The sequence below is a fragment of the Aspergillus ambiguus genome, assembly GCF_047715705.1.
Source record: "Aspergillus ambiguus strain CBS 117.58 unplaced genomic scaffold BDV59scaffold_35, whole genome shotgun sequence".
NCBI lineage: Eukaryota > Fungi > Ascomycota > Eurotiomycetes > Eurotiales > Aspergillaceae > Aspergillus > Aspergillus ambiguus.
In genome coordinates this window covers 206,443-231,522 of record NW_027395548.1, presented here as the reverse complement: position 1 = coordinate 231,522, position 25,080 = coordinate 206,443, and the positions used below count along the sequence as shown (strand labels likewise).

Below are 25,080 nucleotides of genomic sequence, written 5' to 3'. Positions count from 1 at the left end.
GAAAACAATGCCGATTGCGGTAGTTGGAATTAGTGGCCGGTTCCCAGGAGATGCTACTGAGCCTGGCCGCCTATGGGAGTTGCTCCTCAATGCAAAAACCGCCCGGATAGAAGTTCCAAAAGATCGCTTCAATGTGGATGCATTCTATCACCCACATGCTGAAAGGAACGGCACGCATAATTTTCGTTCCGGTCACTTTCTGGCCGAGTCACTTGCGGCTTTTGATGCCCCCTTCTTTTCTATTACGCCGAATGAAGCCAGAGCAATGGACCCCCAGCAGCGACTTTGTCTGGAGCTGGCATATGAGTCCTTGGAAAATGGTAATTCTGAGCATAGACCAACTTCAAAATACCTACCGCTAACTAGCATAGCCGGTATACCGTTGGATAAAGTATCAGGAACGAATACCTCTTGCTATGTGGGAAGCTTCTGCCAGGACTATCAGAATCTCATGTCAAGAGACCCCGAGAACCTCCCTTTCTACAACATTACAGGTACTGGGACTGCATGCTTGTCAAACAGGGTCTCGTGGTTCTATAATCTGGTAGGGCCGAGCATGACAATCGACACGGCTTGCTCGTCCTCTTTGGTTGCACTTCATTTAGCGTGCCAGAGTTTGCGGACTGGAGAGTCGACAATGGTAAGGTTCAGATAACGGGCTTGAATAGATCCTTGCTAATAATTTGGCGTTGTATTAGGCCCTTGCTGGGGGAGTGAACATTCTGTGTTCGCCAGAGATGAATACTAAAATGTCATTTTTCCATTTCAACTCACCCGATGGGAAGTCAAAGGCCTTTGACGAAAAGGCCGATGGTTATTCACGGGCAGAAGGATGCTGTTTTCTTGTTCTGAAGCCGCTAGAAAGTGCCTTGCGGGACAACAATATTATACGCGCAGTGATTCGGAACACAGGGAGTAATCAGGATGGACACACTCCAGGATTAACATTGCCCTCACGAAGCTCTCAAGCAAATCTCATCAAAAGAGTCTATGATGAAGCAGGTCTCCCCATGTCGCAAACGGGCTATTTTGAAGCTCATGTATGTGCTATTTCTCCCCGGTGATTGATCGCTGATCGGCATATGCGGGCTAATATACACATAGGGGACTGGGACAATTGCTGGCGATTCAACAGAAACCCGTGCTGTGGGTGAAACAATTGGGAAATCCAGGTCACCTGACATGCCTCTTTTTATGGGCTCTATCAAGGCTAATATCGGCCATATGGAGGGTGCCAGCGGTCTGGCAAGCGTTATCAAGACAATCTATATATTAGAGCATGGCCTCATCCCAGGGCAAATCTGGCTGGAGAACCTAAACCCTCGGATAAAGGCCAAAGAATGGAATTTGACATTCCCGAAGAAACTAACCCACTGGCCCTTCGAGGGTCTTCGTCGGGCAAGCGTCAACTCTTTCGGCTTTGCAGGCGCAAATGCTCATGTCATCTTGGATGATGCTGCCTACTATCTGAAAAGCCGAGGTCTAGAGCTCCGACATAACACGCAACATTGCGGAAGAAGCATGACGACTGGAATCAAAGATCTACAGCCTCTGCCTTCTTGTGTGGAGCACAAGCAGGAGCAGGCGAAAGATAGGTTGGCCAACAGGGCCCCGCGCCCACCAAGCCCGATCCTACTTATCTGGAGCTCACATGAGCAGGACGGGGTAAAGCGAATGGCAGAGTCGTGGCATGCTTATGCTGCAACAAAATGCCAAGGACTCACAGAAGCAGAGAAGGAAACCTTACTGGAACAGATGGCCTTTACGGCAGCCGTGGGGCGCACACGATTCCCTTGGAAGTCGTTCACCGTTTGTTCTAGCATGCAAGACCTCCTCCAAAGTCCAATACGCTTGGAACAGCCTATCCGCTCGTCTCAAAGTCCGAAGTTATGCTTTGTGTTCACTGGACAGGGCGCACAATATTTTAACATGGGGCGCGAATTGATGCTTTATCCAGTTTATGCACAAAGCATGCAGACCGCTGATACCTATCTAAAAACGTTAGGGTGTCCATGGTCGTTGACCGGAGAGCTCCTAAAAGATCAGGAATCGTCAAGAGTGAACGAGCCCGACTATAGCCAACCCCTCTGCACGGCTTTGCAGATTGCACTGGTTGATCTGCTGACGGCTTTTGATGTCTGTCCCACTGCTGTGGTGGGGCACTCTAGTGGAGAGATAGCAGCTGCCTATGCAATAGGTGCTCTTTCTCGAGAAGATGCGTTGCTCACCGCATATCACAGGGGACGTCTGTCATCCCTCATTATGGAGTTTAACCCGGAACTACGGGGCGGCATGCTCGCTGCAAGTTTAAGCGAAAGAGACGCGACATCTTATATACAAAGAGTCACCAAAGGCCATCTAGTCGTTGCTTGTGTGAACAGCCCAGCAAGTGTGACTATTTCAGGTGACCTGGCTGCAATCCGGGAGTTGGAGAGCGAACTCAAGACCAACAACATATTTGCAAGGCAGCTCAAGGTAGACACGGCATACCATTCTCCCCATATGGAGACAATAGGACAGCTGTATCGAGACTCGATCAGCACGGTTGCGCGTGCGTGCCAAGGGACCTCTTCCAGTGCAGCAACCAAGGCCAAAATGTTTTCCAGTGTCACCGGGGAAATTGTGGATCCTTCTGACCTTGGTCCAAATTACTGGGTTGCCAACCTCCTAGGTCAAGTGAAATTTATGCAAGCCATCGAAAGCATGGTATCCCATTCACACACAAAGCGGAAGTCTGCACCACAGAGATACTCATATGTTGATATAATGGTGGAAATTGGACCTCATGGTGCGTTACAAGGCCCGATTAACCAAACATTGTCTGCGAGTGAGAGACACTGTGCTTCGATTTCTCTTCTAGATAGAAAGAGTGACGCGTCTGTGGCTTTGTTACATGCCCTGGGAAGACTTTTCCAACACGGATATAATACCGATGTTACATCCGTAAACATAGCATCCCACGTCCATGTTCCAGAAAAATCTCTCTTAGTTGACCTCCCGAGCTTTCCTTGGAACCATACACGCGGGTATTGGTATGAGTCTGCTTTATCTTCAAACTATCGGTTCAGGAATACACCTCGGAAAGATCTTCTGGGATCGCGAGACAATGAGGGAAACGAATATGAAGCTCGGTGGCGACAATTCTTCCGTCTGAAAGAAAATCCATGGATCGAGGATCACTGCGTACAAGGGCAGATTGTGTATCCTGCGGCGGGGATGATAGTAATGGCCCTTGAGGCCGTCGCTGAGATTACGAGGCCGGACAAACCCGTGGAAGGATACGAACTCAGAGATGTGGTCATTAAGAATGCCATTATTGTGCCCCGATCGGATGAGGGCGTTGAGACCATCCTTCATCTGCGCCGGTGGAGAACGGGCTCGTTGGCTAGCGGGTCAGTATGGCAAGAATTCCGGATTTATTCACGCTCCGGGACAAACCCGTGGTCTGATAACTGTACCGGGCTCATACGGACCCTTCATGGCGGCGAAGATATCCCATTCAGGTCTACGAGAAAAACACACGGCATTAAATGGGAACCATGCAATGCTACGTCCGAACAGTACCCAGCCCTTACTCCTACAGATTTTTATACCAAAGTCGTCGCGATGGGATTCCAGTTTGGGCCAGCTTTTCAAAATATCACAGAGTTCCGAAAAGCCCATGATAGCTTGTGGTGTACGGTTCGTATCCCAGATATTGCCAGCCACATGCCACACGGCGTGACCGATGCGCATGTCGTTCATCCTTGCACGCTTGACCCCATCATCCACTCCGCACTTGGTATCCTAGACGATGATGAAGGAGCGAGGGTGCCAACCTCTCTGAAAAGGCTGTTTATTTCTGCTCGTGCCCCTACCGCTCCCGGTACTCTCCTGGCTATCACGTCGTCGGTGCAAGCCCTTGGCCTCCGAGATGCAGAAGCCGATATTCTTGCAACGGTCCGCGGCAGCTCGGAGTTGCTGATCGCTGTCGAGGCGGTAAATATGACGAGAGTCGGTGGTAGCGATGCAAGTCCATCAACTTCCAGAGACACACCAGCTGAGTCTAAGAAGATTGTAAGCCGTGTGGAGTGGAGAGAAGATATATCGTACCTACAGGGCGAGTATCGTCCGGATCTGTTGACATCCAACTCAAAAGCCCAGTCAACCCGATCGGCGAACAGCAGCCCCTTGACTCAATATATTGAGCTCATTACACATAAAAACCCATCGGCAGCAATTCTCGAGATTGGAGCTGCAGAAGGCAATACCACAAAGCAAATGCTGGAGGCCATTAGCCCAGTAGATGGGGAGTCAACACCATGGGCCAAAGAATATGTTGCTACCGAGTGCGACGAGGATGCAGTCAGAAGGTTAAAGGAGCTGTTTTCCCAGTGGGGTCCACATTTTGATGCAAAGCTCCTCTCGTTTAGCCAAGACGGAGGCCCTCAAGGGCTTCATGCACCCCAGACTTATGATTGCGTCATTTTACATGCTCCCAGAACGACAAACATGTTGGAAGATGCAATTCGCTATTCAGCAGATGTAATGAAAGAGCACGGGAAGCTCATAATCCTGCAACCTGACATCCCAGACTCTGGCATATCCCTATGGGACCATATCCTCCGTCGTTATCATTTGACAGGGATTGATTGCTCCTTTCCCGAGTACCGCTCAGAAACGCAGTGGTTTGCATCCATGACTGTATCCACTCTAGGCCCAAATCGGCCGAACATGTCGTTTCCCAAAGCCTTAATCGTGACTCCTTGTAAAAGAAGTACCAACGTACAGACGCTTGTCACATCACTAGCCGGAAAGCTCCATCAGCAGGGGTTCGTCTCAGATAGTAAAACACTCCTTGATCTAACTTCAGTGGACCTGAGCAACACCTGCTCAATTGTCCTCTCTGAGCTCGAAAGTCCGACACTTTTCGACATGGACAGCGTCGAATTCAGCGCAATCAAGTCCCTTGTCTTAGGTTCCAAGCAGGTATTATGGGTCACGGCGGGTGGTACAATAGATTCGAGCAATCCACATGCCGCCTTAATAACCGGACTCTCCAGAAGCATCCGTCACGAACATCCAGAGGTCCTATTTGCGACAATTGACTTGGAGTGGCCAATTGATGATGTTGTTGCAAGCTCGGCCTCGATAGTGAATGTGCTTCACAGCTTACTGGGTGGTAACTCTGACCGCGAATTTGCGATTCGCGCTGGTCGGGTGATGATTCCCCGAGTCCGCTTCTATCGGCAGCTCAATAACTTATGGACACAAAAAGGTCGAAGCACAACGGAACTAGGTCCGCTTGTCCAGCAACACAGACCCCTGACCCTCGAAGTGGGCAGCCCGGGCTCGCTAGATAGTATGTACTTCAAAGACGACGTTTCGTACATTGAGCCTCTGCAGGAAGACGACATCGAGATTCAGGTTAAAGCTACTGGTTTGAATTTCTTAGATGTCATGGTTGCTGCAGACCAAATCAAAGAGCCAACTTTGGGCTTCGAGTGTAGCGGCATCGTCCGGCGAGCCGGAGCGTCAGTGACAAGGTTCAAACCAGGGGACAGAGTGATGACATGGCGCTTCCGTGCCTTCAGTACTTTTATGCGAAGCCCGGAATGCATGGTTCATCCTATTCCTGTCGGGATGACTTTCGCAACGGCCGCGTCCCTACCGGTGGTGTATTGTACCGCATACGAAGCCTTGATTGTTGCCGCTAGGTTACGCCCAAGAGAACAAATCCTGATCCACGGAGCGGCGGGCGGCGTGGGACAGGCTGCGATTATGATTGCAAGGAGTGTTGGCGCCGAGATTTTTGCAACCGTCAGTTCTGAGGCAAAAATGAAGCACTTAGTTGATACGTATGGTATCGGAGAGGACCACATTTTCTTCAGTCGAGATCTGTCTTTTGCCGACGACGTGTTGCGTGCCACTCAGGGCCGCGGGGTCGACGTCGTACTCAACTCCTTGGCTGGGGAAGCGTTGCGGCAGTCATGGCTATGCCTTGCATGGTTCGGACGATTTATCGAGCTAGGCAAGAAAGACATCCTCGAAAACACTGGGCTCGATATGGGCCAGTTTATCAAAAATATATCTTTTCACTCGATCAATATACTGGGCGGGTACAGAGAAAACCTTCCTCGAACGGCAGACATATTCGCCAAAGCGATTGACTTCTACTACGCAAACCACTGTCAGCCAGTATCTCCTATTCATGTGATGAGTTACTCAGACATCCAGGAGGGATTTCGCTTGCTTCTAAATGGGAAACAGGCGGGCAAGGTCGTCTTTACAATTAGTGAGGGCGACATCGTACCCACTGCTCCTGTCGCCCTGAGACCGGCCGTGTTGGACCCGAAGAACACATTTCTGATAGTTGGAGGGTTTGGTGGACTTGGGCAGTATATTTCACGCTGGATGGTCCAACATGGAGCGCGCAACCTCCTGTTCCTCTCCCGACGAGGTCTAGATAACCCCGAGAACCGAGCCTTCATAGAGGAGCTTCAGCTTAGCGGGGTTAATGCGGTTTCCTACGCTTGTGATATCGGCAATCTCGACCAGGTAGAGCGTGCGTTTTCGCGCAGTTCAGCCAATCTACCACCAATTCGCGGCATAATCATCGCTGCAATGTCACTCTCGGTATGGCTAGCGTTGATGAGATATGAACCGGACTAATCTCCATACAGGATGCAACATTTGCGAACATGACAGTCGAACAATGGATGTCGAGCATCAAGACAAAGGCGTGGGGTGCCTGGAACATTCATCGCGCCGCACCGCAAGACCTCGATTTTTTTGTGATGTTGTCGTCAGTCTCTGGGATTAGCGGGCCTCGTGGCCAAGGGAATTACGCAGCAGGTAGGGCCAGTCTTTAGGATAACCTTTATTGGCTCCAAACCACACTACTGACACGATCAGGTAATACATTCCTTGATGCGTTGGCGCACTATCGTCGAGGGCTAGGCTTCACTGCAGTATCGTTTGATGTTGCCGCTGTGTCCGATGTGGGATACTTGTCGAAGAGGTCTGAGTTACTTGACTCGCTTACACAGCAAGGGTTTGTGCCTATAGTTGGCAGTGAGCTCATTAGCATCCTTCAGGCAGCCGTCAATGGAATCACGCCGCCCCAAGTTATTACTGGGCTGATTACGGGAGGGGAGGCGTCCTCACAAAATATCGACTATCCGTACTATCTGGATGATGCCAAAATGGCCCATGTCAGATGCACGGGTGCTGTAACAAACACGAGCGAAAAGTTCAACAGCTGGCAAGAAAAGCTTGGAAACATTCGCAGTATTAGTGACGGCATCGGTTTAGTTATCTGTGCGCTTCGCGAAAGGCTAGCCCTCCAGATGCGGATAGCAGTTGAGGACGTTGATGCGTCGAAGCCTATAAGCGCTTATGGAATTGATAGTTTGACCGCAGTGGAAGTTCGAGCTTGGTGCCTGAGAAATTTACAGGCTGATATTTCAATCTTTGACATTGTGAGCAATACGCCAATGTCCAACTTGGCTGAGACAATAGTGCGGATCTCCCGCTATACCCCGGCTGAATTTGGGCTAGATGGGAGCAGAGACTAAATCGGTCGTTGATACCGACGGGATTACCCGGTTTGGAGTCTATCCTTAAAGCGTAATTCATCGGACCTGATATTAGCCAATAAGCCAATCACTATCCAGATATTTCGGCGAAACGGACTGCGCGATGTCTTGATATCCAGATATAATATATCTAACAAATGCATCAACATCAGCGTATGTGTGCCGTAGTAAGTCTTTAAACTAGGTCGGAAAAGGTGGATTCCCTATTTACCTAGAGGCACTATACGTAAGCTTCAACACATTCTAGTTTTGGAAATATTTCTATACGTATCTGACCAGAATAATGTTCAACTGCTATAAATAATATAACTGCCGTATATATCTGTCAAAACGAGCATTCAAAAACCAGCTTGTGTACCATTCCCCAGTCATCTCCATCGCTGTTTCAGCGGGTTGAAAGATCGCTCCTCCTTACCAAGGTATTGCACGGTAACTATCCAAGCGATAATATCATCCGAGATCAGAGCCAGTGCAACATGTTGCAAAGAGAGGAGGGAATGTGTTCCCTGCCTTGGAAACAAGTATCTCTGACCAGTACAAACATACCATGAACACCAGGATTACCAATGATTATACTTCCAAATCCTCGCCTGTAACTGGCGTCCTGACTATAAGAATATTAACTATAAGAGGGAGCATACTCTAAAAAGAAGGTCTGTATTGATTCAATATGGCCTCATGTCTATCTGTAAAGATTCTGACTTCCCCGCACAGCTACCGACAACTCTGCTTCTAAGTTCCAGTAGAACAGGCCTTCGACTCAGCATGAGGGCTGAATTTATATATCCCAACCGATTGATGTTTCTTCCCGTGAAGAGTGCATTCAGGAAGCCGAATTATTGAGAGCTCTTAGTTGTGAAAGAAGGATCCAGCAAAGAAGGACGAGGAACCCATTTAAAGGGATGTGCCATACAATTACTAGGTCACAACAGAGTAGAAGAATTGCCGACTCGGGTACAGTACATTTAATAGTATGTAGATACTACTAGCTAGGACCCTGTCCCGATATCCCTTTGGCGAATGTATATTTTAATTTTTGGACAACTGTAATCCTATAGAGTATTGCGGCACGGTACGCCTAGCGGTAAATAGGTAGTGCCGACGCTGCCAAATATTCTAGAAAGGTATGACTATCTGTAGCATTTGTCGTTGATCGAGCGAAGCTAACTCCGCTCGTTTAAGCGGTATAAGCTGTACGGAGTAGGCGAGATTATCTGCCTAAATAACCTAGGCGTCAAGAGGCACCGTGATGAATATGAATTGGCCAATTCTAGGATACGAGACAACTTTGAGGCTGCGTTGAACGTCTATAAGTAGTCCAGGTCTTTTGTATAATATCACTTTATGAGCTCAATCCCCACTAGGTAGCTGGTGCTTCCGTTGAAATATTTATAAATTCCATGCAAGTAGACTGTTTCGCTAATAAGACTAATAATAATATTGATCGTAAGTATATCCGTATGCAACCAAGCACTATTCTCCCACTCAGTAAGCTACTACCGATCCGCCTGTTTCTCCTTGGTCCGCTGCGTCACCAAATCCCCACCAAACAGATCCTTGCCTTCCTGCTCGCGCTCCAGCTTGCGTTTCTTCGCCAACCGCTCCATCTCACTCTCCGGCGTGCCCGCCTCACCACCCGACCCGGTTGTTGCCGCCGCCGCCGCCGCCGCCGGAATGCGCTTCTGCCCCGCAAGATTAGCCTTATCCGGATTCTGACAATGGTACAATTTCTTGCCGATGCGACGGATGTTCTTCTTCTGCTCGGGATCCGACGCAAAGTCCGTTGACGCATACGACTGCAGGAGCCGCACACAGTTCTCGAGGGTGACGAGGAGCTTGGCGCGCAGCTCGACGAAGGGCGGCGGGATCGGCTCGTCAGGGCCGCCTCCGATCTTGGTCTCGAGGTAGAACTCGGCGAGGGGCCGGTCGACGAGCAGCAACGCCGCCAGCCAGATCTGGGCGGGCGTGTACAGGAAATACGCGTCGGTCATCTGCGCGGCAGATTTGAGTGTCTCGCGGGCGGCGTGGTGCGCGCGCGCGATGCGCTCGTCAACCCGCGCCTTCGCATCCTTGCTGGAGGGTGGCAGCGCGCCGCCGCCGGCGGGAGGCAGGGCGAAGAGGCGTTGGCGGAGCGAGTCCGCCGTGTGGTGTGGGAGGTGCGGGGCGGGCTGGGCGAGCCCCTCCGCCGTGGCGGAGAGCTCCATGGTGCCGGCTTCGAGGCCACGGAAGGGGTGTCGCACATCGAAGGCCCAGCGGAGGCTCTGCATGACTAAAAACTCCGGGGCAATGATGTCTTCTGCTGTGGCATCGCCGGGGATGGTTGCGGCGAAGTCGCGCAGGGCGACGTAGCAGTTGTCGGTTTTGGTGGCGAGGAAGAGCGCGCACAACATGATATTTTTCGGGTGGTAGGTCATAGGGCTGTTAGTTAGGTAGAAGCGGCGGAGGTATTGAATGGCGGTGGCCTGGGGGAGATATTTGTTAGTGCTGGGTGGAGGAGACGGGATGGGGGGTTGGGACGTACTCGGACAGTGGTCGGGAGAGGCGGCTGATGGGCTTCTGCGAGCTGGATGAGTTGCTCGCAGTAGTATCGTACGAGAAGGAGCTCTTCTTCAGCCGTAAGACACTCGATCTCGGGCTGCTGTTGCGTCGGCAGGGGATCTTCGGATGGCGTGCCTGCAGCGGAGGGGGTCGCCGACGTGCGTGTTTCCCGGGCTCGACGGATAGCTGTGCGGACTCGTTCGCTTGCATTCGCGTTCGTCTTTGCCCGGAGGGAGGCGAGGGAGGCCTCGGTGAAGGACCAGAGGCGGAATTGGGAGGAGGCGCGATAGAAGTCGTCTTCGATCATGGTTGTGGGATATGGGTGGAATGTACCAGCGTGATTAAAATGGAGGGATGCAGACAATATATACTCGTGAGCGAGGGGTTTATCGAGTCATGGTGAGGATTGAAGTGGTGAATGAAGATGGTGAAGGTAAAGAAAAGATGACGAGGCGGAGTTGGAGGTCGATCCGCACGGCCCTTATCGATAAGCTATCGATAACGCTGTATACATCGCGGTTTACTCCGTCGACACACATCAGAAACGATCCTCTTGCTAAGCCCGCTAGCATCAAAGTTACACGGCTAGATGTATTAACTGCATCATGCAAGGAAAACACACAAACAGAAAATGAGACACCCGAATAACCGAGAGCAACTGATTCGCCAGGCACCATGCTGTGACCATACCCATTCTAGGATACAAAAACATCCTCTCCTACGGCTCGCCAAGGAGATGGGCGGTGATATCGCCCATATATGCTTCTTCGAGCTCATAATCTTCTCCATCGTTATCGTCGATCCCATAGAATTTGAACGCCGCAACCACGCGATCAACGTCAAACCCCATACTGCAGAACCGGTCGATCATGTCCTTGTTGTACCCATCATATCTGGCCCGGCATCAGTAAGTTCCGCACATGGGCCGCAGAAGGCGTTGTAGGGGATAAACGTACCTTGACAAATCCTCAGCCTCCTGTAATTGCTTGGCCAGCCGTTCCTGTTGACGAAGCGACTCGTCGGTGGCTCCTCCACTACCTTCGGCAGCATGCTTTCTGGGGGCTCCGGCATATTTGGCAGCCCACTCTTGCGCTGTACGTTCGAATTCCTTTGGCTTGCTGAGTAGCATACGGGCGACTTCGGCGTCTTGGGGGTCTTTTGGTTCGGGCGTGGTAAGCAGCGACTGCAAGGAGAGCAGCGCCGATTTGATGGTTAGTACCGGGGACCATGCTGTCGACAAAGTGTCCAGACAAATGGCTCCCTGCAAGTACTATTAGACCACAATTTCACCTATACCCACCTCGGTATGTGTCTAGGGCGAGAGACCCACCGTTTGACTGCTGATGTTGGGATGCCACACTTTGGTAACGAATTTCATTACCGGCGGACGGAACGGGTACTCCGTTGGGATCTGAATGTCGACTTCGTAGGTACCGCCTTCATATGGTGTACCTGGTGGTCCCGGAAAGGAACCTCGAAGATGGGTGATGTCTTCGTCATTCCCTACGGGCACGGCAATTATCTGGGAATGTGTGTCTGCATGTATATCGGCGAGTTCCTTGGCGATGCGACGAGACCGACTGGACGCCATAGGGGACGGTTGGAAGGCGGAAGAAGCGAGTTACGAGAAAGGTATGAGCTATACTGGCAAAATATTGAGTAATAATCCGAGGTTCACGGTAGCTGTCAGCTTGCTTTGTTAGCATGCGCTTGGTTGGGTAGTTGAGAGGGAGATGGATGATCCTCACGGGAAGGAGTGAAAGAGATAGTTGTAGACGCATAGGGGGGTAAAAATGTTAAGACGCTAAGGGAATGTAGTTGGAATGATCGAGGATTAGAGACTCACAGTTGGAGCGGAGGTCGAGGTAAGATGAGGGGAGCCAATGCGCGGGGACTCAATTGGGTGGAAAATAAATAGTAGTAGTAGAAGTGGGGGAAGAATACAGGCAAGTCAAGAGAGGGAAGTAAAGTGACTGCAATCAAGAAAAATACAGTTCAGAGAGCGAAGATATGAAGTAGATGAATACATTCGCTGGAGTCTTCGCGGCTCGCCGTCGCCATCACCGTCCGCTCATTCAGGCATCAAGGCATACGCATCTTAACGCCAAGTCACGTGAAGGGACCCGCTGACAAAGCGCCGATGGCAACAGCTCTCCAGCTCATCATCACCGTCGTCACCTCCATCTCCCCAGCTCTTTCTTCCCCATCCTCCATCTGCTCCATTCGCCGACGAACGCCTTTTCTCCCCCATACAGCTGCATACATTCGTTCTCCCTTCTCTAATTGAGTGACGCCTTTCCATCTCCTGCGGCAAAGCTCTGGACGATGGTATGTGACCGGATACCGCCTCAGCTCCTTTGCTATGATTCCATCCATTAACGTGCTTCTGTAACAGGGTAACCAGCAGTCCAACATCGGAGGTGGTCCCGGTGGTGACGGAAGAGACGAGAAGGATAAGAAGGTACGCACATTCTTTTCCTACCTGATCCGTCATCCATCCCCTTCCTGGTCTTTCCTTGTCTAACACAGCTCCCTTGTCTAGAAGGACAAGCCCAGATATGAGCCTCCTCCGCCGCCGACGACCCGTATTGGCCGCAAGAAGCGCAAGGCTGCTGGCCCAAGCACTGCTTCCAAACTCCCCGATATCTTCCCTACGTCACGATGTAAACTCCGATATTTGCGAATGCAGCGCGTCCACGATCACCTCCTGCTAGAGGAAGAATACGTCGAGAACATGGAACGTATGCGAAAGGCCAAGGCCCAAGCCACCCAGGATGCCAACCGTGGTGAATTCGATATCATGGATCGAAACGCCGACGAGAGAGGTCGGGTTGATGACATGAGAGGTACCCCGATGGGTGTTGGAAACTTGGAGGAGCTGATCGATGATGACCATGCGATCGTCTCGAGCGCTACCGGCCCCGAATACTACGTTTCCATCATGTCCTTCGTGGACAAGGATCTCCTGGAGCCCGGAGCCAGCATTCTCTTGCATCACAAGTCGGTATCCGTCGTCGGCGTGTTGACCGAGGAGTCGGATCCTCTTGTCTCCGTGATGAAGCTCGACAAAGCTCCAACCGAGTCGTATGCAGATATTGGTGGTCTGGAGTCGCAGATCCAAGAAGTCCGAGAGTCGGTCGAACTTCCTCTACTTCACCCGGAGCTGTACGAGGAGATGGGTATTAAGCCACCCAAGGGTGTCATTCTCTACGGTGCTCCTGGTACCGGAAAGACCTTGCTCGCAAAGGCGGTTGCCAACCAGACCAGTGCCACGTTCCTACGTATCGTTGGAAGTGAACTGATCCAGAAATACCTTGGTGATGGCCCACGCTTGGTGCGACAGATCTTCCAGGTTGCTGCGGAGCATGCTCCTTCTATCGTTTTCATCGACGAAATTGATGCTATCGGTACAAAGCGCTACGATTCCACTTCGGGCGGTGAGCGTGAGATTCAGCGGACTATGCTGGAGTTGTTGAACCAACTCGATGGTTTCGATGACCGTGGTGACGTTAAGGTGGTCATGGCCACGAACAAGATCGAAACTCTGGATCCGGCTCTGATCCGCCCTGGTCGTATTGACCGTAAGATCCTCTTCGAAAACCCAGATCGTGAGTATCACCTGCGAGGCCGACGCTTGGCAGACGATTTGCTAACTCCACACAGAAAACACAAAGAAGAAGATCTTTACTTTGCACACATCGAAGATGTCTCTCGGGGATGACGTTGATCTGGATGAGTTCATCAACCAGAAGGACGACCTTTCCGGTGCTGATATCCGAGCAATTTGCACGGAGGCCGGTCTGATGGCGCTGAGAGAGCGCCGTATGCGGGTGCAGATGGACGACTTCCGTGCGGCTCGCGAGCGGATCATGAAGACGAAGCAGGATGGAGGTCCTGTGGAGGGATTGTACTTGTAAGCAGGCGATTTGGTATTGTACCACTTAATTTCAGCTTAGATATGGTGTCAGTCTCTATTATAGAGGCTTAAATACACGAATCGAGGTGAATTACTACGAATTTCTACTACGAATTTCCAATAGTAAACCTGAAGTTGATCAAACTCTTTCTTTGCTCAGCAACGTCCGTACAGGTGGGGCAGGTGCCAGATAGACTTGAATACTCCCGGAACAGGTCTCCTTCATCACACCGTCTGTTATCGTTGTCAAGATTGGGAAGGGCCTGGGGCGCTGGCCTCTTGTAGCTATGTGTAGGCCCCCCACCTCCTGCGATTTACGATATAGGAACTAACTGGAAATTATTGCACTAGCTATGATCCAATATGCTCGGAAGAAAAGCAGAAGAGATGCTGAGATCTATGGTATCTCTACAGAGTTATTAACGGACGTTCTTGCATCTAAATAACGCGGGACAAGTAAGCTTGCAAGGCACACAAGACTAAAACACTTCATATCTGATGTTGGGCACGCCTAGGATATTTTACTCGAGCTAAGTTGGGACCATGGCCCAGGGGATATTCTCAGTTTACTTTCCAATATACTTGATCAAGCCATAAAAAGGACCATGAAACAGTCCCCAAATGAACAGGCTAAAGATTCCTCCTCTTTGATGAATCAGAACACTGTGACGAGAATGACAGGCTGCATGGTATCAGAGACGATTCGACTGAATGAATCTGGTTCAGATAGTGAGGTAGACGTTTGGTAGTGGATTCAGGGATGCCTGTCAATGCATGTGCATCCTTGCATGAAGAACCGAACATTGTGTAGCTTCTGTACTTTAAACCAAAACCTGCCATGCTTTGTCCCTGTCGTATTGATAGAACGTATCTTAAACACTGCACCCTCTTATCCGCCAAATTTTTTTATATTTCTCCTCTTTATTTGTAACATACAAATTGTATTCACCGCGCGTAGGTCTAAACGTGTCAGCATCCTATACATGACTGTCGAATCCCTTATAATAGGTCGCTATCTAGATACAAGGTCGTCTACAATAAACAACTGAAAGAGTAATTCAAAAATCGAGCCTTTGCATTCATATAGTAGTGCAGAGAAACCTAACTGAGTAAGGAAAACTTGTACTAAGGCTGGAAAAAGAGCTATGAAAGTTCAAACTTTATACGTACACGCTGATTAGCAGGTAGTACAATACAGTAAAGCACGATATAGGATATATCTACTCTTCGTACACTCTAGGGGTTTCCGCAAGGTCACTTGCTACAGTGAGAGTCGAAAACAGGTTCCTCTCCAGACGTATACGCTTGTTTCTCAGCCTGTACCTGAAGCCATGATAGTTCTCATTTGGTTACTCCAAGACAATTCCTTATTAACCGTATCGCCTTTCACAACGTGCTGAATGTTAGCATTCAGTCATTGTGAGATACTGTAAATTTCTATAGATAAAGGAAGTGGGGTAGACATCCGGTGATGTGGCTTGATCCAGCCCTTGTCCGTCTCGTCTTATGTTAGATGCCACATTGATGCCACGAGACTTCCCGTGAATCATGAAGAGAAGTCTCTGAGCCTAGCGGATCAGGGCATTTCACGAACCTGGGGCATTGAGACAGATAGTCAACCCATAATGGACTGAGTTATTATCTTTGCTCAGAAATTCGTTCATGGTACTACGTCAAAACTGGTATTCGGTCCCTCCCCTCAAGCCTGCAGATTTATATTGCACGAGCTATCCTTTACCCGTTGACTGTAAAGCCGATAGGAAACCTCAAAGCTCACCCAATTCAACATCCCCTTTCTGTTTTCTTCTCTTCCTATTCATCCCTGTAGTCTGCCCCAGGACCCCAACAACCCAACCCTGAAATGGCACTAAAAGTGATATTAACCCCACTTTGTGTGTTCTAGTAGACTGCCGTCGAGCAAACATAATAATCAAGACAATCAGATATGTCGACCCGCAGATCGCAACACTCACCAGAGCAAATATCGTCAGGTTCGTGGACGCGGGAAGAACGCTCTGCATACCGAATATCGATGTGGAGAAACTGGCTGGGAGGAAGATCATCGAGACAACAGTTAGGAGTTGGATATTTCGGCCCTGAAGGACTGTTGTTCGGGATTCTACAACGGCCGTTGCGCTGAATAACTGTGTAGATAGCACCGAAATTAGACTGGGGGCAGGAAGCAAGAAGCGAAATGATATTGATACGGATTGGACTTACGCCGTCTCGTAAGGCTTTGATTTGTTCTTGTTTAGTGTTGTTGTCCTGGATCATTTGCTTGAAGGTTTCGATCTGTACTCCGATTTCGTAGAGGTAGTGATGTGCGCCTTGTAGATGGGTTGAGTTTGGATCAGGAGTGATTAGGCTGGGACTGTCGGGGCTTCCGGTACTCCTTCCTTCCCAATCATCTAGGGCGTCCATGAGAGACTGTTGCTCAGCTGCCATGAGGAGATAATGGAGGTGATGCAGTCATTGAGAATGCGGAGGGATTGGAGAGCCCAGAAGTAGGTGCGGGATTTGGAGAAAGCTTCGTCTTCGAACAGCATGGAGTCTCGAAGGTCGCTGTTGAAGAGGAACTCGTCCTTGCAGGAACAAAAAGATATATGAGCAAGAAAATCTTTAAGATAGGGACCGAGGTGGTCTTACGTCTGGAATGGCAATATACGAAATCCGCTCGATGATCTCCCGTAAAGACCTCCTCGTCGCTATAAGCTCGTTATTGATGGCCCAGAAGTAGGCTTCGACTCCATTAGTGACGCGTGGGGCGGACAGCTGTTGTCTGTTACTACGCGTGAAGATCAGGACTTGCCAGGGTGGGGGTATCGATTGAGCTCCGTTTCTCAGAGCCGGGACCTGAACAGCCACAATAGAAGTTCCTGAGAAGATATGCTCTGTCGACTTTTCATGGAATCTTCCAGACCGCTGGTCGGGATACAGGCCCCGGTTGGGAGCCCAGGAAATAATGCTTGATTGAGAACGACCATATTGGTGGGTTGGAGCCATTTCGCCCTGGGAGTGGATGACATCCCAGGGCCAGCCCGTGGGCCAACATGGATGCAAAAATTGATTCAATGCCGAAGTGCCTCTCCAGGCATGTCAAGAGCTGGAGTGCAGTAATGGGAGAAACACATCGGACTCGAACTACCCTTCCGGACGCTGACGGATCAACTGTACTCTAGGATACTGTCAGATACGTCTGAAAGGGAGGTCTATACCTAGTAATATCTCTAGGCCTACCGTGAGTGCATTCCAGAACTCGCGAGGGGACGCGGTCGCTACTTTTGATAACCAGTCGCCACTCGAGGAGATATTTATGACCTCACTCGAGGCTTTGTTTTCAAAACCATGTAAAAATTCGTGATTAATTCTTGAATTGACTGAAGAGGGCGAGGCGACCAAAAGGGCCCCCAAAAGCCTCTTTGTTGCAGGGGGTATATGGGAACTACCAAGCTTGGATGAAAGGCATGCACATAAATCCGCTTGGTTTTCAGTGGTTAGCAGAGCCATGTGAGTGTAAGGCGAGAATTGGTACGAATATTTGGTCAGCTTCTGTTCGAGAAATGGCTGGGTGAGAATTTTGGGAGACGTCGAACTCGAATCAGTCACGAGGTGACATCTTACAATCGTGGCGCTAATCTTACCTCTTACATGTCCTGATTGGAGCCACAAATAAACACGAGATGGAAGTGGGCTCCAAGGCAGATACATGAGGAGATAGAAGCCTTCCAATAGCGTGAAATCTTACCTCTTAAAAGGGATATTAGGATGCGCTGATTGGAGCCACGCTTACAAGGACAAGGGTGAGTTCGGCTTCGAAGTTGAACTGATTGTCGGAAGAACAGCCTTGCAACGATCTGTCGGACTTTTAAGACGAATTTTCCTGGGGCAAAAGAGCCCTCTCAATTACCTGCTTGTGCCACCTTTGAGGGAGGGAGAAACTTGAGCAACAGACATCCATCCCTTCTCCTGGTGAGTTTTGACCCCCGTGTGTAGGATATAGGAATACCAAGATAACAAATAACTTCTTCTAGCACAATCAAAACCATTACGTACAATATCAATATGTGCAACCCAAGCGAAGTCAGGTATAATCAGCATTGCCACCATTTCACCATCTTGAACGAAGAAGAAATATGCGCCAACGCAACTCATAGCCGAGAAAGTGACCCACCCCACCGAGTTAGTTACGATCCATGTGAGGAAGCGGAAAAGCAGATGAGGCAGACGTTCGATTTTAGTGAGGGGAAGTACTGGTGCTACGTGAATGGCAAGTGGGTAACCGTAACGGTTGATAGTGCGAATCAACATTGTGGATTGCAAGTCTACCAGTGACACTATCTTTGTGGACTGCGTGCAAGCTAGGCAGGAATGACAAATAATAAGAATAATATCTACCTAAATGGTAGCCCGTGACCAAGTGGGTATAGTACATTAGTTTTGACAGCTCCCTCTACCATCCGTCCATCCAAATTGTTCCAAGAATCTGCCCACTTAATAGACCATGGTGGACAAATTTCTCGCCCAAGCCCGGTTCAACGATGCAAAAACCACTGCCCCGCATGAAGTGCCCATCTGGGAAAAGATCTTGACGATTCTAGATAAGGCAAGTGATTCTCGCTTTTCTGCAAGACTCCAAGGATCAGACAGCCAACGTACCTGGGGAAACAGGTCGAACAGGATATCGATGGCCCGGGACGACCTCCAACAACAATCTTCCATCCGAGCATAATGGAAGACTTATACTCGGCGTTGGATGCCGCCATCAATAGAATGCATTTTTGGTTCGAGATGGACGGAATAGCCAAAGGACTGGCCTGTATTGGGCAACATCTAGACGAACTCAACGAGATTATTGATCTTTCTATCAGCGAAAAGGCTGTATGTGGCGGGCTAAATCAAATTTTGATGTCATGAGGTAGACTTCTAATCGGTTGTCACAGGATGGCCATTTTTACTGGGCAGCAAAAGAGATTGGTCGGTGGAGTGCCACCATCCCCTAGGTCTGGGGGACGTCTTCTCCTCGCCCACGGACGAGGGAGGTAGTAGCAGAAGTATATAGTAAATCTGAGGGCAGCAGCTTTCTGCGAAGGGATGCTGGTATGAACATGGCATTTTCATCCTGATACAAAAGCACAGCCTTTGTTATAGATGTAGATAAAGACAATTGCTGTGGAGAAAAGGAGGAAATAGAGGACAGCCAACATATCGGAGCACTTATCCAAGAACATTCTATAAATACCACATAGAGATCTCTACATAGGGAGGTAGAAGAATATACTTACAAGCTGTGATGGACAGGATCCTACGGAAAGAACTGCCAGATAGTGTTAAGGTCAAGCTTCTGTCCGCACTGGGGCTCCGCCACTTGGCCTTGTATTAATCGGTTCCCTGTTACTCCTTGCTCCACCTTGGAGGAGCAATCTCGAGGTAAAGCATCGCCCCAGTTAGAGTGTGGGGGTTGTGTCGGCAATAACATGTCGTCTCGAATCTCTGGTGCGCGCCATTCAAACTTATCGTTTGACTGAAGCAAACCAACACCCGAAGGGGGGTGGGGCTGCTGACCTAAAGAGACGGCTATTGCCTCAGGCATAAACCACATGCAAACCCAGCAAACTACATAAACCAGGCAAACAACGTCTCATCGTGTCGCCGTTTCTTCAACTTCTCAAAGACCGATATCGATCTGCCGCGACAACATCCCGGGATCAAAATGGACGGTTTTGACGAGGAAGCCTTCAAGAAGTTCTTCCCAACGAGCTTTGGCAAGCAGCAGAAGAGCACCGACGTGGGCGCTCAAATTGATCGCACCAAGCGGAAGCATGTTGCTGCCAAGCCTGATGGCGACGATGAGAAGGCAGGGTTGAGTGGCGAGGACGCTGATATGCAAGCTGCTGCCGGAGAGAGGAAAGAGAAGCCCCGCGACGACAGCGACGATGATTCTGATGACTCGGACTCGGATTCGGACTCCGATGACGAAGACGAGTTCCCCGTCTCCCATGAGCTCATGCTCAAAACCCACGAGCGCGCAGTCACTACAATTACGGTCGATCCCGCGGGATCGCGACTCATTACAGGGTCTACTGATTGCACCATCAAATTACACGACTTTGCGTCGATGACGCCGTCCACCGTACGCGCTTTCAAGTCCGTCGATCCCTCCGCCAAAAAGCAGTCTGCGGCACAGGATGCCCACGCGGTGCACTATGCCGGGTTCAATCCTCTCTCTCCAGGCTATGTCCTGGTGGTTTCCGCCACGCCACAACCTCGGATTCTGAGTCGCGATGGAGATACCGTTACGGAATTCGTCAAAGGAGACATGTATCTGAGGGATTTAAATAACACCAAAGGCCATATATCGGAGACAACGAGTGGCGCATGGTGCCCAACCGACGAGAACCTCTGCGTCACAGCGGGAACTGACAGTACGGTACGCATCTGGGATGCGAACATGGGCCGGTCGCAGAAAGAAGTCATCATGTACAAGTCGAGAGTCGCTGGTTCCGCTGGTCGGAGCAAAATGACCGCCGTCGCCTGGGGCTCTCCCAAACAAGGCGGCCCTAATGTACTTGTCGCAGCTGCCCTGGACGGCAGCTTGATGATGTGGAGTGGAAATGGGCCCTTCCACCGGCCGAGCGGAGAGGTTCGAGATGCCCATGCGCGCGATACGTGGACCAGCGGGTTGGATATCAGCTCGGACGGGAGACTGGTTGTCACGAAAGGCGGCGATGACACGATTAAGCTTTGGGATACCCGGAAATTCAAGCAGCCGATTACAACTGTCTCTCATCCCTCAAGCTCTTTCCGTTATCCGTCCTCGAATATCGTGTTCTCCCCTACATCAGCCAATGTGCTCACGGGCTCGGAGACTGGACATCTGCATATCCTGAATCCAGCTACGCTGAAACCCGAGCTGGTTACTCCAGTCACGCCAGGATCAGCCTTGATCACTGTACAATGGCATGAAAAGCTCAACCAGATCCTCACGGGTTCCGCTAATGCCGAGACCCATGTTCTGTATAACCCCAACATGTCGACCAAGGGGGCAGCATTGGTAATGTCCAAGGCACCTAAGCGTCGTCACATCGATGACGATCCGAACCTCACCATGGACCTCTCCCAGGGCATCTCGGGAGACAACATAGTGGTCGGCTCGAACGGCGTTCCCCATTATAGCTCGGCAACCTGGTCCGCCCGGCACCCGACCATCGGACTTACAGCCTCGGGTCGCCCCAGGGATCCCCGACGACCTCATCTACCGGTCCAAACACCTTTTGCCAAGTCGAATCCTGACGAAAAACACATCCGTGAGAACATTCCGCTCAGTTCCATGCGGGATGAGGACCCCCGGGAAGCCCTCCTCAAGTACGCAGAGAAGGCCGAAAAAGACCCATTGTTCACCAAGGCATGGAAAGAGACCCAACCCAAGCCGATCTACCGAGAACTCAGCGATGATGAAGAGGAGCCGGAGAAGAAGCGGGCGAGACGATGAAGGCGTTCTTATATGGATGATCTGGATTAAAGATAAAAAGCCACAGATGGTTTTTTTCGTGTAAATAGATATCTCGTATAGCCGGCGATCTGGCGATCGGCAAAACCCCTCGCATGAATAATACAGGGCTAGTGTCCAAGCATGAGAGTCTCTGGATGGCATCAGGTGGGAAGGACATGTTCGATGACGTTGAAGGGGGCGGGCGGTGGATCAGATCCGGTGAGCGCTGATCAATCAATAGTAGTTCAAGTCGTGACCTGCGCTTTTTACTCCTCCCAACCCTACTTCTCTCCCGTCCATCATGCTGCGCTTGGAGCCTCTTCGCCCGTGCGACTAGTATCGTGATCCTGCGAGTTTTGTCCAGTGACCTTGGTTCCGGCTTGTCATCCACCGCCGTTTTCTCCTCTCCGCCCGCCTCCGCGTCTGCCTGCGCCGGTCAATCCGACACGAAACGTGCACCCTTCACCACTTCGTTTAACCTCCTCCTAGAAACCCAGTTCTGGAGAGAATTCCTCTCACAGTAGACGAATTACCCTTTGAACGGAACTCCAGAATGCGGTGTTGGTCAACAGCATGAACGGTCGTTGTCTCGGGTTGACCAAAAACACTCACAAAAGACAAGACCTCCCTTGGTGAGGCAGTAAAGTCGCATCGGAATCTTTTTGTTAAACCGTATCCATTTCCCCTTGAGATACGACTGGGAGTCTATAAACAAACGCACTGATATCCATCTTCCCCTCCGCTTTCACCGGAGGCTGCGGACTTTTCGGAAAGGTTCTCGCGCCAGCCTACTCTCCACCCCCTATATCTCCCCTCGACATTTCTCTGCTGCATACACTTCATACTCCGAATGGATCATATCCAGGAAAAAGGCCTAGCGGCTGGTCTGCTTACAGCGTTTTTCTCCACCGACCCCTCACCAACTTCATCCCAATATGCCGCTGCTTCCTCGTCTGTTACCCCGACCTCGGCTCCCGGACATAACGGTGATACTGGAGGACCCATGAAGGAATGGTCATCATTGATCGGGATCGTGACAGCGTTGGCTGGGAACGTGTTGATCTCGCTGGCCCTGAACATCCAGCGCTACGCGCACATCCGGATCGCGAGGGAGTTGGAACAGGAAAAGTTGCAGAAGGAGTTGGATTGGAAGCGCGCCAATCCAGACCAGGCGACAACTGGCCAGTACGGGGCTGTTTCTGGGGGCTACTATGAGGATGTTCGACGCGGTAGGAGCCGCGGCAGCCAGGTCGCTCGCTACAGAGATGAGTCGCCGTACCATGACCAGCCTCATATCGACGCTGGCGACGACGAGGACAGAGACAACCCCTCCGTTTCACACGATCGCATGCGCGACTCTTTCCTATCGGATCAGACGGCGGGCCCGGGCGATGGGAATCTGCGGCGCAAGTCTTACCTTCGCTCTCCGTACTGGTGGGTCGGCATTGTTCTCATGTGTCTTGGGGAAACAGGGAACTTCTTAGCCTATGGGTTTGCCCCCGCATCCATCGTGTCGCCTTTGGGGGTCGTGGCATTGATCTCGAACTGCGTCATCGCTCCTTTCATGCTGAAGGAAAAGTTTCGGACTCGGGACTTCTGGGGTGTGATGGTTGCAATCGCGGGCGCCGTAGTGGTTGTCCTCAGCGCCAAATCGTCCGAGGAGAAGATTGGGCCGCACGATATCTGGGTCATGATCACTCGCTGGGAGTTTGAGCTGTATCTGGGCCTCACGGCAGCGTTGATTGTTGGTTTGATGTGGGCTAGCGGCAAGTACGGTCCGCGAACAATTTTAATAGATGTCGGATTGGTGGCATTATTCGGTATGTCTCCTGCAATGACGTGTTTCTTCGTCTTGCAATGTACTGATTATATCTCAGGTGGCTATACTGCCTTGTCCACGAAAGGCGTCTCATCCTTGTTGTCATTTACATTGTGGCATGTAATCACCTTTCCGATCACCTATCTCCTAGTGTTCGTCCTTGTTTTTAGCGCCCTCATGCAGATCCGCTACATAAACCGCGCTCTGCAACGGTTCGATTCGACTCAAGTTATTCCGACGCAGTTTGTCTTGTTCACACTCTCAGTCATTATCGGCAGTGCTGTGTTATACAGGGACTTCCAGTCTTTTACCCCGGAGCGAGCTATAAAGTTTGTCGGTGGGTGTTTGCTCACCTTCCTCGGTGTATACTTCATTACTAGCGGGAGGGTCCAAACCGATGACGAGTCTACGTATTCTGCCAGTGACGAAGAGGAGGCCATCGGCCTCCTCGGAAGGGATCGGTACCGGGACAGGGTTGATATGTCCCCTCCCACCCAGCCTACAAGAGCCCAGAAGCCTAGGCAGAAATCTCCAATAACCCAGGACGACGACATACGATCCCCTGCCGGGTCTCTGCTTAGCCATGGCATAGAGGGTATTGATGAAGGGGACCATACGCCCAAGGGTGTTCTTTCTGCACCCTCGTCGCCTAGCGGCTCATTCACTGCCGAGTCTGAGCCATCATCTGCTGGACCTTCTTCACCTCCACTTCCATCGAACTCTCTGTTGAGAAACCCCTGGGCTGAGCCACACGAACAGCCTACTCACACCCCCAAGTCTGAACCTCGGATCCGCCCAACCACGCCTCCATCACAAACAGAACATTCAGTTAGCAGTCCAACGATGCTTCTCCGCTTTCCCGCCGCACCAGGCGCCGAGGACTATACTCCTCAACACCATACCCCTCGAGTTCAAAACCCGTCATCTACCTCCCGATACAATACATTGCCGCAAACCCCTCCATCCCGCAGACTACGCAATTCCATCTCCTCTCGCTTCTCCCCCGGGCCCCTTCTCCCGACTATCTCGGCCGGGTTCAGTGCCGTCGTGGCTGAGTCCCTACGCCGCGAAGATACCAGTCCCCACAAAGAACGGAAGCACACCAAGCGCGCCTCGAGAGGCAAGCGACTCAGCACGACCTTCATCGATGGGTTCCTCCGTCAACGTGACGGCGAAGCACGAGAGCCTGGATACGAGACTGACCCCAGTACCGCTGACGGCCACGATACTCGGCTCGGTCTTCCTGCTGCCCGGCTTCGTTCCACCGGCGATCTCCCCACCGAGCCGGTGACAGCTGATGCTTCCACACCTGCAGTGAACACAACTATTGTGGCTCCGCAACAGCATACCGACGATCTCTCCTCTCTGAACCGACTGCGGAGTCTTAGCGACTCATGGAGCGGAGGCGTGGCATGGCTTGGGGGTGCTCTCCGCAAGCCGGGTAATGACAATCAGGCTGCGGCGCCTGAGAGTGCGGTCGAGTCTCGTGGTAGTGAAGAGGGCGACAGGAATCCATGAGTGTAAAGGTTCCCATGTTGCTCGCGTACATACGGTGTATAACTCTCTACTTTCTTTCCTTTTCCCGTTGGCGGGCTTTCTTCCTATCGAGCTCTGCACCACATTTATCAAGGATATCGTGTTTATTAAGGATGTGTAGCATAGCATAGCATACTTACGTAGTTTTAATATCTAAAGTAAATGTATATAGCGCAATAAGCATTGTGTATTGAACTGTCTTATT

General features: G+C 50.8%; 9 protein-coding genes across 9 annotated transcripts; 4 read left to right on the top strand and 5 right to left on the bottom strand.

Annotated features, from left to right (window-relative positions):
* Positions 1 to 7: 7 nt before the first annotated feature.
* On the top strand, positions 8 to 7,556 carry BDV59DRAFT_209897 (ketoacyl-synt-domain-containing protein; the record flags this gene model as incomplete). The annotated part of the gene is made up of 6 exons (XM_073695473.1): positions 8 to 320; positions 372 to 640; positions 699 to 1,040; positions 1,105 to 6,615; positions 6,663 to 6,834; positions 6,895 to 7,556. 6 exons carry the CDS (start codon positions 8 to 10, stop codon positions 7,554 to 7,556), a joined length of 7,269 nt encoding a protein of 2,422 aa, XP_073544896.1.
* Positions 7,557 to 9,073: 1,517 nt separating this feature from the next.
* Positions 9,074 to 10,422, bottom strand: BDV59DRAFT_204725 (TFIIH complex kinase subunit CCL1; the record flags this gene model as incomplete). Its single annotated transcript, XM_073694515.1, has 2 exons — positions 9,074 to 10,039; positions 10,099 to 10,422. The coding sequence occupies 2 exons, from the start codon at positions 10,420 to 10,422 to the stop codon at positions 9,074 to 9,076; spliced, it is 1,290 nt and encodes a 429-aa protein (XP_073544895.1).
* Positions 10,423 to 10,534: 112 nt separating this feature from the next.
* On the bottom strand, positions 10,535 to 12,160 carry BDV59DRAFT_185329 (E2 ubiquitin-conjugating protein UBC1). Its single transcript, XM_073690833.1, has 4 exons — positions 11,864 to 12,160; positions 11,446 to 11,798; positions 11,072 to 11,376; positions 10,535 to 11,008 (listed from the first exon to the last, which is right to left on the bottom strand). The coding sequence occupies exons 2-4, from the start codon at positions 11,704 to 11,706 to the stop codon at positions 10,834 to 10,836; spliced, it is 741 nt and encodes a 246-aa protein (XP_073544894.1). The 5' UTR covers positions 11,707 to 11,798; positions 11,864 to 12,160; the 3' UTR covers positions 10,535 to 10,833.
* A 130-nt stretch (positions 12,161 to 12,290) lies between these two features.
* BDV59DRAFT_185326 (proteasome regulatory particle base subunit RPT2) lies at positions 12,291 to 14,130 on the top strand. Its single transcript, XM_073690832.1, has 4 exons — positions 12,291 to 12,443; positions 12,511 to 12,576; positions 12,658 to 13,723; positions 13,779 to 14,130. Exons 1-4 carry the CDS (start codon positions 12,441 to 12,443, stop codon positions 14,030 to 14,032), a joined length of 1,389 nt encoding a protein of 462 aa, XP_073544893.1. The 5' UTR covers positions 12,291 to 12,440; the 3' UTR covers positions 14,033 to 14,130.
* A 2,309-nt stretch (positions 14,131 to 16,439) lies between these two features.
* On the bottom strand, positions 16,440 to 17,034 carry BDV59DRAFT_204722 (uncharacterized protein; the record flags this gene model as incomplete). The annotated part of the gene is made up of 2 exons (XM_073694514.1): positions 16,440 to 16,613; positions 16,678 to 17,034. The coding sequence occupies 2 exons, from the start codon at positions 17,032 to 17,034 to the stop codon at positions 16,440 to 16,442; spliced, it is 531 nt and encodes a 176-aa protein (XP_073544892.1).
* Positions 16,857 to 17,836, bottom strand: BDV59DRAFT_100068 (uncharacterized protein). Its single transcript, XM_073686400.1, has 2 exons — positions 17,311 to 17,836; positions 16,857 to 17,199 (listed from the first exon to the last, which is right to left on the bottom strand). The coding sequence occupies exons 1-2, from the start codon at positions 17,737 to 17,739 to the stop codon at positions 17,173 to 17,175; spliced, it is 456 nt and encodes a 151-aa protein (XP_073544891.1). The 5' UTR covers positions 17,740 to 17,836; the 3' UTR covers positions 16,857 to 17,172.
* BDV59DRAFT_185320 (uncharacterized protein) lies at positions 17,596 to 18,491 on the bottom strand. The gene is made up of 2 exons (XM_073690831.1): positions 18,063 to 18,491; positions 17,596 to 18,000 (listed from the first exon to the last, which is right to left on the bottom strand). Exons 1-2 carry the CDS (start codon positions 18,337 to 18,339, stop codon positions 17,897 to 17,899), a joined length of 381 nt encoding a protein of 126 aa, XP_073544890.1. The 5' UTR covers positions 18,340 to 18,491; the 3' UTR covers positions 17,596 to 17,896.
* Positions 18,492 to 19,689: 1,198 nt separating this feature from the next.
* Positions 19,690 to 21,798, top strand: BDV59DRAFT_185317 (WD40 repeat domain-containing protein). Its single transcript, XM_073690830.1, has one exon. It carries the CDS (start codon positions 19,742 to 19,744, stop codon positions 21,518 to 21,520), a length of 1,779 nt encoding a protein of 592 aa, XP_073544889.1. The 5' UTR covers positions 19,690 to 19,741; the 3' UTR covers positions 21,521 to 21,798.
* Positions 21,799 to 21,945: 147 nt separating this feature from the next.
* Positions 21,946 to 25,080, top strand: BDV59DRAFT_99878 (DUF803 domain membrane protein). Its single transcript, XM_073697484.1, has 2 exons — positions 21,946 to 23,340; positions 23,398 to 25,080. Exons 1-2 carry the CDS (start codon positions 22,371 to 22,373, stop codon positions 24,855 to 24,857), a joined length of 2,430 nt encoding a protein of 809 aa, XP_073544888.1. The 5' UTR covers positions 21,946 to 22,370; the 3' UTR covers positions 24,858 to 25,080.